Source organism: Sceloporus occidentalis, unplaced genomic scaffold (assembly GCF_023333645.1).
Source record: "Sceloporus occidentalis isolate IW3139 unplaced genomic scaffold, rSceOcc1.0.p SCAF_144, whole genome shotgun sequence".
In the NCBI taxonomy this organism is placed as follows: domain Eukaryota; kingdom Metazoa; phylum Chordata; class Lepidosauria; order Squamata; family Phrynosomatidae; genus Sceloporus; species Sceloporus occidentalis.
This window is the reverse complement of record NW_028317124.1, coordinates 873,365-888,054: the sequence shown is the minus strand read 5'-3', so window position 1 is coordinate 888,054 and position 14,690 is coordinate 873,365. Positions and strand designations below refer to the sequence as shown.

General features: G+C 38.3%; 1 protein-coding gene across 1 annotated transcript in view; it reads right to left on the bottom strand.

The window, feature by feature from the left end:
• Nucleotides 1-1,552: 1,552 nt before the first annotated feature.
• Nucleotides 1,553-14,690, bottom strand: part of LOC149280877 (phosphatidylinositol 3-kinase catalytic subunit type 3) — an 89,397-nt gene continuing 76,259 nt past the window's right edge. The window contains exon 26 of the mRNA XM_089499984.1: nt 1,553-1,624. Within this exon, the coding sequence (XP_089356110.1) occupies nt 1,553-1,624 (72 nt within the window). The remainder of the gene's footprint in view (nt 1,625-14,690) is intronic.

Genomic DNA, 14,690 nt, shown 5'->3' with positions numbered 1-14,690 from the left:
CCTAAGTGGACCAAGAAGTGGGAAGTATGTAGACAAGAGCGTCGCTACCGTCGGAAAAGTTAAGCAACTGCTAAGGGCTACTTCTAAGTTATGGGACCCCCTATAAAGAGACAAGACTTGTGAAGCTTACTTGTCCAACTCCTGCTTTCACCCCTGCTCAATTTTTTTTTTTTTTTGTACGTTTATCAAATTTCAGTTGATTATTTTTAAGTTGATTATACTGGTACGGGCCATAAAGCGAGATAATTTTTTACATTTTTTTTAGTATTTATTTATTATAAAATAAATACATTTTATAATGTATATTAATAAATTAATTTAAACACTACTGTAGAATGCAAATGAAAAGTAAACAAAACTAGATTTATAATTTTCGGATAATTATATGAGAATCTAAATAAGGAAAGAAAAGGCACAAAATATATTTCTGCATGGCTAAATAAAATAAATCCATTATTATTAATACACATAATGCAATACAAAAATGTATAGTTTGCTTTATTTAGAGTGACATAATTATAGCTATTGCATAATTAGTGGAAATGTTTTCGAATAACTTGAATTAAATGTATATTATCGATACCATGGCTAGTAATTTTTTCCTGTATCTTGTTTTTTGAGTAGAATTAGACGCTATGCTTCCTTATTTATGGAACTGGACTTGGTAAGAGGGTTGCAAGGAATAATATATTATTCTGTCAAATCCATTGGTGGATTAATATGCATACAGATTTTCTGCAAATCTACTTAACTGTGCAAAAATGAAACCTGAAAAAGCATCACAGCCAGGGGTAAAACATTTCTTAGAATAATTAATGATACAATTACAAACGATGTCGCTTACCAAACTGTAATTAAAGGCGAATTGTATCCATTAAATATTCCAGCATCATCAGCTTCATTTATTTCAACAACCAATCATTTTTGCCTTTTTATTCTTCAGATGATGTAACCGTTTTGTAGATATTTTTTTATTTTTTTTTAAATAAAGGAACTATTAGACGGATATCTAATAAAGCCAAGGAAAACATTGCCACATCAGAAGCTCATTGCAGCCAATGTGACACAACCAGTAGTGTAAATGTCTGCTGATGTATGTTTTGTGATATGCTTTATTTACCAAACGAAAAATATTTTTCGTTTTCCTGGTTAATTGGGTACTGTTAGCAGCTATGTAGTAACGAGGGGGGGGGGCTTTAAACCTTTTCTCCCTGCCCCCACTTGAAAATTCCTATTGCATTAATAGTAAATTGGGGAGAAATGTTGTTTTCCGTGAAAAAGTAGAACAATTTAGCAAAAAACAAAATGGAAAACAGTTTCTATCCCTGTTTTGATATACCTAGAAAATGCTGTTTGTTATTGGTAGAAAACTGCCCTATTCTCTCCAGCTAATTATTATTTTCTATAGTTGATTGATGTTAAATGAAAATATATATATTTTTTTTGGAGGGTAATAACTAGATGAAGCTTTTTTTTCTTCCGCCAAATTTTAGAGCGTTGTGATATAAACCAATAAAGACAGTCTGCTTCCACTTTGCCAAAAGCCTGACATTTAGCTAGAGGGTCGTTTCAAGCTGTTTTCTATTGGAGGCGAAGTGCAAGCAGCTGGATCTCGCGCTTGTTCCTGAGAAACACAAAAACAAAATGATTAAGCCAGAGGAAAATTCCGACCAAGTTATTTGTTAACCTGATTTTCTTTGGTCGGAGCGCCCGGAGAGTTTACATAAAAAAAGGGGGGAAAAAATACATTTGCTTTACATAGTTGAATTGCAGTTGGCATTTCCATCAGTACATGAATTTTTATATGAAAAACTGATTCATTTACAGTAAATTAAAAAAATTTTGTTGTGCCTTTGAGCGGGTCAACAACGCATAACCGGGAACTGTCTGGGTGAAGTGCAGCTTCTCCGGGTCACGGACTGAAATCTCTGGGTGTCCTATTCCCTGCCCGTGGCATTTTCCCCCTTCCAATCCCCATATAAATACTAGCTAGCCCTGCCCGCAATGTCACGGCCCCGTCCATTGACATCATCAGTCCCGCTCACCGATGGCGTCGGCCCAGCCTATCGATTACATCGGCCCCCGCTCACTGATATCATTGGGCTTTCCAAGACCCCAAAGAAGTTCAGACACTGAAGGGACCTCTGAAATGTTGAATTCTTTTGTGACTACAATGTTTCTCCTTGAATGGTGGTCCACCAAAAAGCCTCCAGGTTTTCCTTGGACAGCTGTTGTCTCCAGGACCAAATTAAAAAGGTATACTTTTGCGCATATAGAGTAAGGTGTATATATATTTCCCATAATTATAAATCTGAAGCACCACTAAGTGGTCTATAACGTAATTGGTCGAGAACTGTTCTTATCTTTTGATCTTTTCTGATTTTTCAGGTACCATCAAAGTAAACTCAGTTAGAATAAAACAATACAAACGTGCCCGTGTATCTCACAAACTCTCTGAAGTAGAAGGAATCTTTTAATGTAACTTCTTCAAGGGTTTGCTTCAACATCTACTGATTCAAACTTATCCAAGAAGCCACTTAAAACCAATCCAGCTCCTTACGTAGAAGATCAAGTGTTTACTAAACCTGATCCTGGGAGGATAATCATCTCTGACTACGTTGCAATTACATTCTCACATGCTGATTCTACCCAGAACAAAATGATTTTTAAATGAACAACTTATACTTTATAACAAATTGCTACTTATTCCAAAGCGTCGGACCTAAACAAGGGGTCCTCATCAACACGTATTGGGGAAGCACTGATTAGTGATACATGGTACATGTATAATAATAATGGAGTATATATGGATTTTTTGAGGTAGCTAAATTATCTCTTAAATGTTTTTTTGTGTTAATAAAAATATGATTGGACATTTAGGCTGCCAACCTAAGCCCTCCCACATGCGCATCACCAATTTTCACCTGAGGTACTGGAGCCTCTGAAAGTAACATCAGCACAAAGCACTGGAAGCTTCATGAAATTGATTACCATGGCTGAGCAGCTGCACACAAGCCAAAGATCACTATGCACAATGCCAAGCATCAGCTGTAAAGGTGTAAAGCACACGGCCACTGGAATGGAGCAGTGGAACCGTGTTCTCTGGAATGATGAATCACTCTGATGGAGGAGTCTGGGTTTGGTGGACGCCAAGAGAACGCTACCTAACGGAACACATAGTGCCTGCTGTAGAGTTTGGTGCAGAAACTCTTGGGCTGTTTTTCATGGTTTGGGCCTCTGACTTCCAGTGAAGGGTAATGTTAATGCTTCAGCCTACCAAGACATTTTGGACAATGCTCTGCTTCCAACTTTGTGGGAACATTTTGGGGAAGACCCTTTTTCCCCAGTTCCAGCATGACTGTGCCCCAGCGCACAAAGCAAGGACAATAAAGCCATAAGTAGTTTAATGAGTGTGATGTGAAGGAACTCAAGTGCCCTGACCCTACAACTTCCCACAGATACACTCTAAATTGTTGTCGAACGCCTTCCAAGAAGAGTGAAGACTATAACAGCCACAAAGATGGGGCCCAATCCCATATTAATGTGCATGTTTATGGAATGGAATGTCCAACAAGTTCATATATTTCTGTGATAGTCAGGTGTTCACATATTTGTGGTCATTTAGTGTATTTTGTATTATTAGTATAAGGTAAATAAATCAGATAAACCATAAACTCCCCAATAATAAGCCTGAAAGGAAATAACAAGTATCACGACTTGATCTAAGTTATTGGGACCTTGGAACATCTCTCACAAAGGGAGATTCGGCAGTTATATTGGCCAATTAAAATCATAACTGGGTGAGAAATGTCACACATCCCATTAGTCCCCTCAGTCCAAATACCAGGAGAAATCAGAAAAGCTGGTTCTTTGTGACCTTGACCAACATAAAAACGGAGGCAATAAACGATTATAAGACTCACCTAAGGACATAAACCAAAAATAATAAAAACTCATGAAGAGAATGTTACGGAGGGCTGTGATCGGGGCTGCAGGAAATAAAGGAATGTTTCGAGGTCACAAAATCTTTGAAAATTTCCAAGGGCTTCAGGAATGAAATGAAACTTCCAATGTAACAAGGCGAAGAGTGCAGAGTCGTAATAGCTATAGTCCCAATTTTCAGACACTGTCCCATGGAGCTGTCTTTTGCTATAAAATCAATGGAGGTCTGTGCTGTAGCATCAAGAACCTCCGTTACACCTATCCTGTGAGTACATCCCAATGTTATGCAGTTAAGCAAAGCGAGGGGTCTCTTTGGCCATGCTGCCAACACCTGACCCTTTCCTCTCCCGCCTATGGCACGTACCCCAACACAAGTTTTGATAAGCTTAACAACAATGAAAAAATATAGGACAACCTCATATACATATTCCCAGAAAAACAAAGTGTATCATCATCCTCTTTTATATATTATATACTCTCCTACCCGTATAACTAATCCCGTCCTTATAACCCGTTATATCCTGTATATTCCTCATATTATATATTATATACTCTCCGGCCGTATAACTAATCCCGTCCTTATAACCCGTTATATCCCTGTATATTCCTCATATTATATATTATATACTCTCCGGCCGTATAACTAATCCCGTCCTTATAACCCGTTATATCCTGTATATTCCTCATATTATATATTATATACTCTCCTACCCGTATAACTAATCCCGTCCTTATAACCCGTTATATCCTGTATATTCCTCATATTATATATTATATACTCTCCGGCCGTATAACTAATCCCGTCCTTATAACCCGTTATATCCCTGTATATTCCTCGTATTATATATTATATACTCTCCTACCAGTATAACTAATCCCGTCCTTATAACCCGTTATATCCTGTATATTCCTCATATTATATATATTATATACTCTCCCTCCGTATAACTAATCCCGTCCTTATAACCCGTTATATCCCTGTATATTCCTCATATTATATATTATATACTCTCCATCCGTATAAGTAATCCCGTCCTTATAACCCGTTATATCCCTGTATATTCCTCATATTATATATTATATACTCTCCGGCCGTATAACTAATCCTGTCTTTATAATCCGTTATATCCCTGTATATTCCATATATTATATACTCTCCGGCCCGTATAACCCGTTATATCCCTGTATATTCCTCATATTATATATTATATACTCTCCGGCCGTATAGCTAATCCCGTCCTTATAATCCGTTATATCCTGTATATTCCTCATATTATATATTATATACTCTCTGGCCGTATAACTAATCCCGTCCTTATAACCCGTTATATCACTGTATATTCCTCATATTATATATATTATATACTCTCCGGCCCGTATAACTAATCCCGTCCTTATAACCCGTTATATCACTGTATATTCCTCATATTATATATATTATATACTCTCCTACCCGTATAACTAATCCCGTCCTTATAACCCGTTATATCCTGTATATTCCTCATATTATATATTATATACTCTCCGGCCGTATAGCTAATCCCGTCCTTATAACCCGTTATATCCTGTATATTCCTCATATTATATATTATATACTCTCCGGCCGTTTAACTAATCCCGTCCTTATAACCCGTAATATCCTGTATATTCCTCATATTATATATTATATATTCTCCAGCCCGTATAACTAATCCCGTCCTTATAACCCGTTATATCCCTGCATATTCCTCATATTATATATTATATACTCTCCGGCCGTATAACTAATCCCGTCCTTATAACCCGTTATATCCCTGCATATTCCTCACATTATATATTATATACTCTCCGGCCGCATAACTGATCCCGTCTTTATAACCCGTTATATCCCTGCATATTCCTCATAATATATAATCTGCAGCCCATGCATATATAAGGCATGTATTGGATCTGATACTGCAGCCTCTGTGGGCAGTAAATTCCATATCTTTCCATAACCCATTTGTTTTCAATCTGTAGTTGTGGGTCTGCAATGGGTGAATCAACTTCTCCCCAAACCTCGTATCTACCATTTCTCTCTGGGGTTCTATGGGAAAATTTACCCTAAAAAAATTAACATCTAAACAATGCAATAAGATTTTCTATAAAAAAAATATTATGTAAAGCTGCCGTACCAAATATAACACAGTGTTGGGATTTTTTAGGTCTGCGTAAAAGAATTATACCGTAAATATACATTGTTTTTTGGGTGACAACAACTCATGTTTTAAAAAATATCACTGGCACATTTGCTTCTTATGTTTTCTCCCAGCTTTTTCCAGCCAAGACTCGACAAGTTAAAATAAAGCTGGACGGCGAGTCGGCACCATCATCATTAAGAGGACAATTTAGTGTTTGTATGCAGATTGCAAATGCACGACTTTGTCTCTCCCTCCAAAAGACGGATGATAATTGTTCTTAGTGTTTGCAGACAAGTACTCTCGGAGCCCGATGTAGGATTTACAAGTCATTGTTCTCTATAAATAAGAACGGACCTGCTTTTAATCAGACGGCTCTTCACCGGTACGCTAAGGCCCATGGAGTGTTGACTCTATTGTAAACATCTTCAGACAAGAACCCGGAGATTATAGCAAATGAAGGCAACGAAGGGAAAGCCACTTGCAGAAGTCAATGGCCCCGAAGATACCAAAGGTGGTAGAAAGAGATGGCTTCTGAATATAGTGGGGTTATTGTGATGGAATGGAGAGCAGCAGTAGAGGGAAGAGAATAAAAAGGAGAAAAATAAAGCTAGAGAGAATAACTCCATAACTCCAGTGTAACTCCATCTGTCCACCCGTGGATAAGTAAACTACCTTGCTCTATCGATAAGAAGGATGGTCAACGAGAATCAGATTGGTTCTGGTCCAATGATTATCTTGAAATATTTGAAATAAAAGAGCTGTCTTTCGGCTCCCTGACTTCAATGTTCATTATGAAGAGCCAACCCCATTGATTTTCTGCTGCAGGAAGACCTTGGCTGGCCCTGTACAATGTATAGTTAGATCAGATTATTCCAGTCTCCTCACACATTGAATTTTGGTTTGTACAGGGCCAGCTCAGCCCTTTTTACTGGAGATACCTATCAGTGTTGGCCCTTCATAATGAATAGTCAAATGTGGGAGTTGAAACTGGAACTCTCCCTAAAGTATTAGATTTGGTTTTTGGCACTTTCTCACATGTTTTAAACATTACCTCCTATTGGGCCAACTCAGAACCCCCCCCCCCATAAAGATTAAATAAGCTTTTGAGACCTCAAAGGACTCTCTTAATTCAACCAAAGACTCCCATTTTCTCTTGGGTTAATATGATAATATCCATTTTTCTTATTAAATAACATCTCCCAAAACTACACAAAATGATATGGGCCAACCAAGACTGGCCAGAAGCCCAAGGAAAAGTATCATTAGGACACAGAAAAACTCCCGGCCGCACTTTATGGCCGAATAGCCATCAGACGCGTTGACTTATGCAAATTTTATACGTAGGTCCATTGATGATGGAAGTCGCCTTGCATGTTTGATAACAACTTATACGTTAATATTGGGTCAAGATTCATACTGAAGTTCCTCGTTTTAAATCATATTTTCTCACTACCAAGTTGTTTCTGCACATATTTTCCCGTAACACGATTCGGAAGGATTTAATCTTTTATAATCAAAATCAGATCAAGCGTAGGGTCGGGATCTGCAAACTTCGACGTTCGCCAATGATTCTCATGTAAATGTTATTCTTTCTACACTGAATTCATGGATTCCACTCAAATCTGATTCTTGTCAATATCATATTGATCAGCATCAGTTTCCAATCCAATATTTATTAAATTGGAGTGAAATCTCTCAGTGCGCGTCTTTAACAAGGGAATAAAAACTAAACAGAAGTATAATGGAGGTCTACTTGACGTGACAAGACGTGCCATTAAAATGAAGCATGGGTTTAATAGAAATAGCTGTATTTTTTAGCATGTCGTGCATAGTTTTAGAATTCTACCCTAATCGAGCCTGTGATCCTGATGTACTAAAGGCTAAAAGGGTCTCGTCTTTGAGTGAAAGCTCTCCAAGTCTGGGGTTAAGCTATAAATTCAACAAGATCTCTCCAACGTCAAAATGAATTATCATAAAGCAACACTGGCATTGGTCCTTTAGAGGTCAGTATCCATAGGATGTTTCAGAAATGCTTTGCTTCCACCTATTGACTATTATATATTTATATATAACAATATTATAATATTGTTATATTATGATTATTATTATTATTTTTATTATTATATGTTTTATTTATTAAGCGGCAACAAATTAAACAGGTGTCAATTTCAGTGGGGCAGTTAACACATGTAACAAATATACATTAATACATACAGACACATTAGGAGTTGAGAACTGGACCTGTGAGCTTGCAATCTAGCCTTACGCTACTTTTACATGAAGTTCCTGGCAGGAATGGTGATTTGTTGATTTCATTTGGTTTATATTCATTCGATAACATAGCATATTATAAGATTATTATTATTATATATTATTGGTGTTGTGTATCCATCACAGCTACCCTGAACTAGATTTCGGAAAATAGAACTTTTTAAAGCAGAACCCATTCACTGCTGAAAATGTAATAACTGAGCCCAGATTGACGTGCCTTTTTTTCCACAAGGCACTTTTTTGGGGGTATTTAAACAAATGCGTTCAAGTTTCATATCTTCACTGTTGGTGAGAAAACACTAGAAGAGCGCAATGAGGTTTAACCCTTTCTGGTTCAGCTTTCTTAATCCACATAAAAGAATTTAAAACCATCTTCCTACAAGACGGCTGCTTAGTATTTTTTAGATAATGCCCATCTATTAAATAGAGACATTAAGAATGTGACGGCAGATCGGCCCCATTCGGCCCCCGTCTAGTCACCAATTTTTCCTGCTGTAAAGACTCAAATCCTTAATCAGTCGTTGGTCTCGTCTTAGATTCAGGAGCCGTATGTCTATCCCATGCATGTTTAATACCTTCACTGTATTACCCTCTACCACTTCTGCTGGGAGGCCGTTCCACTTATCTACCACCACCCCCTCAGTAAATTCCAAAAACACCATTTAAGATTTTTGTTTCAATAATAACGTGCTGCAGATAAGAACTCGCAATAAAAATGACATCTAGAAAGAGCACCTTTAGGATGTATCTGCTAAACAATTTTTTCCATTAAGATAATATTTTGCATAAGGTTTTATTATTTTACCTAATTTACTCTCAAAAACTTTTCCACCGACTACGGTAATTAAACAACCTACTGTTATTTTCAGATGCATAACCTTATGTTTATAAATAGTTCTTTAGAGGAAACATATTTTCGCTTGAGTGTTTACTACCAGTAAAAAAATATAATAATAATAATAATAATAACATATTCCCAAGAAATAAGAGAAAATGAGCTTCTGGTGTACATCTCTTACAATACCCCGCTCCAAGCTGTAGCAATTCCTTTTTTCTGCTATCAGCTGTTTAGACAGTCTTCTCTGCACCATCAAACAAGTCCCCCAGGCTCAGTCCTATTATATACACCCAGTATGGTACATAGTGTATTGGGTTGGGGGGGGGGGACCCTCACACAATGATTTATATATTTATGGTCAGATAGCAGACACTGTAGGTAATTTGGGTTAGAGAGGCAGGTCCGGCTCAGGGCCCCCTACTGGGTGCCAGAGCTCTCAATGGGCCAGTTAGGGAGACCCCTTGTCCAGAGAGCAAATTGGCTCCTTGAATGGGAATTGGTATCCAAAGATTGAGACTTTGGAGGTCTGGCACTTCCTGCCCCAATGGCGGCAGGTACAGCTGAGAGACCCCCCAGCACCTTCTCTCTGCCCCAGTAACACACACGAGAACACACACACACTCACGCTAACAAACAGGCATACACACTCACTAACACATAAACAATCACATTAACGCACACATAAAACACACTTACATTAAAACACACTCTATCACACCCCACTCTATTATTGACAACTCACCTTGCCTGGAGGTATGATGTGTTTCATGCACACACACGTTATTCTCTTATACTCAAACAGCCCCTGGCCGGGCAAACCCAGCGAGCAGCCACCCGGTGCAGCACCTGATCAGGTTAATTATGGAGGACTATTAGCCAGCGGCCCATCGGGCATTCGCCTGGTGTGCCAGATGACCAGTCTGTGTCTGCAGGGGTTAAAGTCCGGTGTTTTGAGTAATTCAAAGCACTGCGGGGTCTGTTTAACCCAAAAAGCTGCTTTAGGCAGCGTGTGGATGGAAAAGATTTTCATGAGTTAATTTTTAATTAAAAAAAATAAATTCTTGTGAGTTCAGCCGCATAGAAGGGTTTCGACGAACCACAAATCAAATGACAATGAGCGGAGATTTTAGCGGACTGAATTATGTCACGGAGAATGAATACGTTACGCGGCGAGCGCTATCAGAGCCCACCCCCTTTTACATTAAATTTTAATTCGTAATCAACAAACAGCTCAGAGCACAAACAGAAATAAGCATCATTATTACCTCGTGGATTAATAGCAGAGTCTTCTCATCTCAGCAAATTTGTCGAAATCAATGTCATAATTAAACAATTTCATTATCTCAAGGTCACCCTATTGAATTTTAACATCTCCGGTTAACTCAGCCATTAAATGATGAAATTGTAGGTACTTTGGGGGGGGGCGGAATACAATGCAATACCTAACCGTAAACTGCGGGAATGTCATGCTTTTGTGTCGGGTGAAAAAATATGACTTTTAGAATAAGCGCTTGGCTTTAATAAGCCAAGTGACCTTTCACGCATGCATTCTCCTTTAGAGTTACTGATAATTCCAAAAAGCCCATGTAAAGCGCAGTCACACTGAGTACAAGTAGCAGGAGATGCCTCTATAAACTGAAACTAATTGCCACCAGGGGCAGCTTTAGGGTTTTAGGGTCCCTCGTAGTAAGGGGACCCATCTCCAGTGGCCATACCTGGAAACATCCATGCTCCAGCTACCGGGAGCACTCCCGGTTCGGGTAGTGGTTGGGTGAGTCTACTGATATCAGTTGGGGGTCCGCTGGTAGGAGGGGAAGTGGGTCATGTCTCCAAGATGCTCCCGCGACCTGGAGACCCGAAGAGGCAACGCTTCACTCCGAGTCTCCAGGCATAAAGATTGCTAACAAAATAGAATTCGAACTACAGGTTCCTGAAGCAGATATGAATGGAGCCAACTGATGAAGAACAATGCCAAAGGTAAAGTTCTAATATCATATCAGGTTTTGGGCTTGGTGGGATGTGGTCCTTAAGCTTGGTTTCCAATTATCATGAAGACTTTAACATATTAAGACATCGACTTAACATTCTCTTTGTGACAATAGAAATTGTTGAAACATTGTACACAATAGCCAAACTACAAAGAGTTGGCCTGGCCTCCAGGGTCTATTTCACACACCAACAGTAGCCTGTACTCTGCGAGCTGGGACCCTCTGAGGAAGCCTGGCGGCGAAACGCATCAGGGCTCCTGTGCCACACTAGGGTGTATTTGTTTTCATACATTATATTTTAACACTTGTATATTTATTATTGTACTAAATCGCTCTTTTATTGCATCTGCCCCTTTTGTGTTGTACTGTTCTTCAGCACTATCACCTTCTTTTCCTTTTAAGAGCTTTCACCAATAGTGCTCCATTTCTGCATTTCTCCTGAGATCTCCTCTGGTGATCATAGCTGCTTTTTTCTGCCTTTCTCTATCTCTCTATAATTTTTTTGTTCCATATTGGTGCACATCTATACCGTGCACGTCTATACCACATCCATCACTCCAGGGTCTATTTAACTGAAAAGCACTGTGGCACTCAAAAGGTTAAAAAAAAAAAAAAAAAAAAAAAAAAAAAAGGATCATTTTTGAGTGAGTTGCTATGGCTATTACCAAACTATCAGATATATGTTCTTTTATACGCATTAAAAGTGTTTTACCTTTTAAAATATTAATCACAATCGAGCCCACACAAATTATACATTTTTTCAGGTCAAGTAGGGCTTTTTTTAAAAAACCATATTCATAAATATGAATACGTAAGAAATTATTTTTATAAATATAATTTATTACAAATATAAATGATATACAGCTAGTATAAATGGGAAAAAATACCAAAAATATATATTTTAACTTGTACTGACGTGGAAACCACCCTATTTTCCTATTTAATATACATTTTCTAAATTTTCTTTTAGGTTTTTTTTTTTCTTTTAACCCATACCTAATCGAATTCCCCAGAAACTAACCCCCCACCACACTAACCACTGAATATAAACTAAAAAGTATGTATGCCTTTGTCATTTAACTCTATCCTTGCTTGTGATTGGCTGTCGAAGCGTTCACAGCCATGGGAGTGCAGGGGGTTTGCTGTGGACTGGCCGTTCTCACGTTTTGTCTTCCTCAGAAAGTGTCAAGGACATTCCCACCACACTTGCCTACGCCGTAATATTCCACATCCGTGTCATCACTACATGATAGACAAGAGGGAATTAGCCCAATACATAGTTGAAAAGTTGCCCTCTACAAAGTGACAGGGGCAACTTAAAGTACCGCAAGATGTCAAAATAAGACTTAGATTAAAGATGGCTGCCTGTTGCTGGTTTAGTCCTCCTCTTTGAAAGATTTAGCAAACTAGGAAAATGTTTCTCAATGAACGGAGGCTTGATGCTTCAAAAAGTTGAACAACTCGTCCTAGGAAGACTAAGATCCAAGTGCCCACTGAGCCTCTCGGTGGCAAAATGGGCAGGTGCATGACCTCCAAAGGTAGTAGGTTCAAACCTACGAGAATTAAAGACCCAAGTCTACCGATCATTCTCTTCCACATATAGAGATGTGATTGAAATCTGACACCAACAGTAGGAAACATATTCCAGAGAATCTTAGGAGGCCAATTAATCGAACAGAAGATGGGTAGAAGACACATTTCAAAATGGGGTTATGGGGCTTATTAAATGAGGCTGAATTGAGAAGAAACATTTTATCTGACTTAACCATGGGGGGGCCAAACTTGACACGTTTCTTCTAGCAGAAGACCATGCTAACCCTACGTGATGCATATACAAGCCTTATCTCCTGGAATGAACAGGGTCAATCTGGTCCTCCTAGTAGGAGGATTCTCCGCTTTTCCATTCATAATGATAAATTGGACCCATTTCAACTCACCAACAACTCACTGGTCAATAGATAAACCCCATTCATTATGTCCATTTACAAATCGTGCAATATGCCGCTTTAACAGAATATTTATTATTAAATCCATTCCTTTCCAATCAATCTTTTTTTTTTTAATGCTAAGGGCCACAATAAACACTCAATGGCCCTTGTGCTGCATTCATTCCACCGGTTCATTGTGCTTAATTTTATTATCAATTTTATTATTATTATTATTTTATTTTTTAAATTTTAAAGGTAGAACTTAACCATTTGATCCATTAAGTAACAATGATTTCTTTTCCCCCCTCTAAATAACGGTTTAACTTTATAAATAAAAGATAATGACAACCTTGAGAGCACGTCGAGATATAAAGACCTCTCTGGGATTTGAAGAACTAATAGGACAGCAAATGGCTCGGCTATTAAACAAATAAGGGGTACGTTCTACTTTCCTGAATACGTATTAAGAAAGGGATAAAAGACGCCGTCAGTGTAAACGACTGCCTCCCAGATTGCCTTCGAGGCAGTAGTTTACGCTGATGGTGTCTTTTATCCGTTTCTTAATACGTATATGGATCGCGTCCAAAGAAGAAAATTAGAAAGAAAGAAGAAATGAATAGCTTCTTGACACAAAAAGCTTCCTAAAGGCATAACTCTCATTGGTATTTCACAAACATAAGACTTCCTTGGCTCCGTGTCTTATGTATATATAACACATTCGAATGGTTTGATAAATACAACTAAAACCAGGTCCAGTTGCAACATTCTTTTCTCATTTGTAGCCTTTTTTTCTTCAAACAAATGAGAAATAACGGGGCAGAGAAGTTATCTGCAAAGTGTCCCATACTGGGTAGTTGTACACGCTTACACTGACGTGGAACTTTAATTGTGTTCCCTTTAATTGGAAATGATACCGTTGAGACTAACTGTCTAATTTCCCATGGGATAGTCCTGCTGGTTGGGGATATCCTCTTATCTCCTGTGACTGGTCCAGAGATCTGTGTTGTTGCTGCTTTGGGTAAAGTTCTCCTAATTTTTTTTTTGGGGGGGGGGGGTTAAAATAGGTAGTTTCTGCCAGAAAAATCCAAATGAATAAACACAGTATTGGAAATACACATCAAACACAACTATCTTAGTAAAAAGTAATGGTTGTGTTGGAGGGCGACTGGTACGTCAGTGAAGTGCGGTTTGGAAATGGAGACAAGCGAGCCGAGATCATTTAACAAGTGCATTGGTAAGAACCAGGGAATAAGGGTATTTACGGGAGTGAAATGAACAAAAGTGGATGGTTTTATCCGCTACAGTCTGAAATGTTTTTATCCGACATAAATAAAGCAGCAGAAATCACTCCACGAGGATCTGGTGAAACAAAAGCTTCACTTTCTGATTTAAAGAAACCTTAAGAAGTAGAGATCATCAAAAATATACATTGCAGGACATTTTTCCCACAATTGACGTTAAGGTTCTTAAAATTGTTTTTGTCATCATAGAAACATAGAACTTGATAGGAGATCAGACCCATTCGGCCCCCGTCTAGTCGCCCGTTTCACCTGCTGTAAAGACT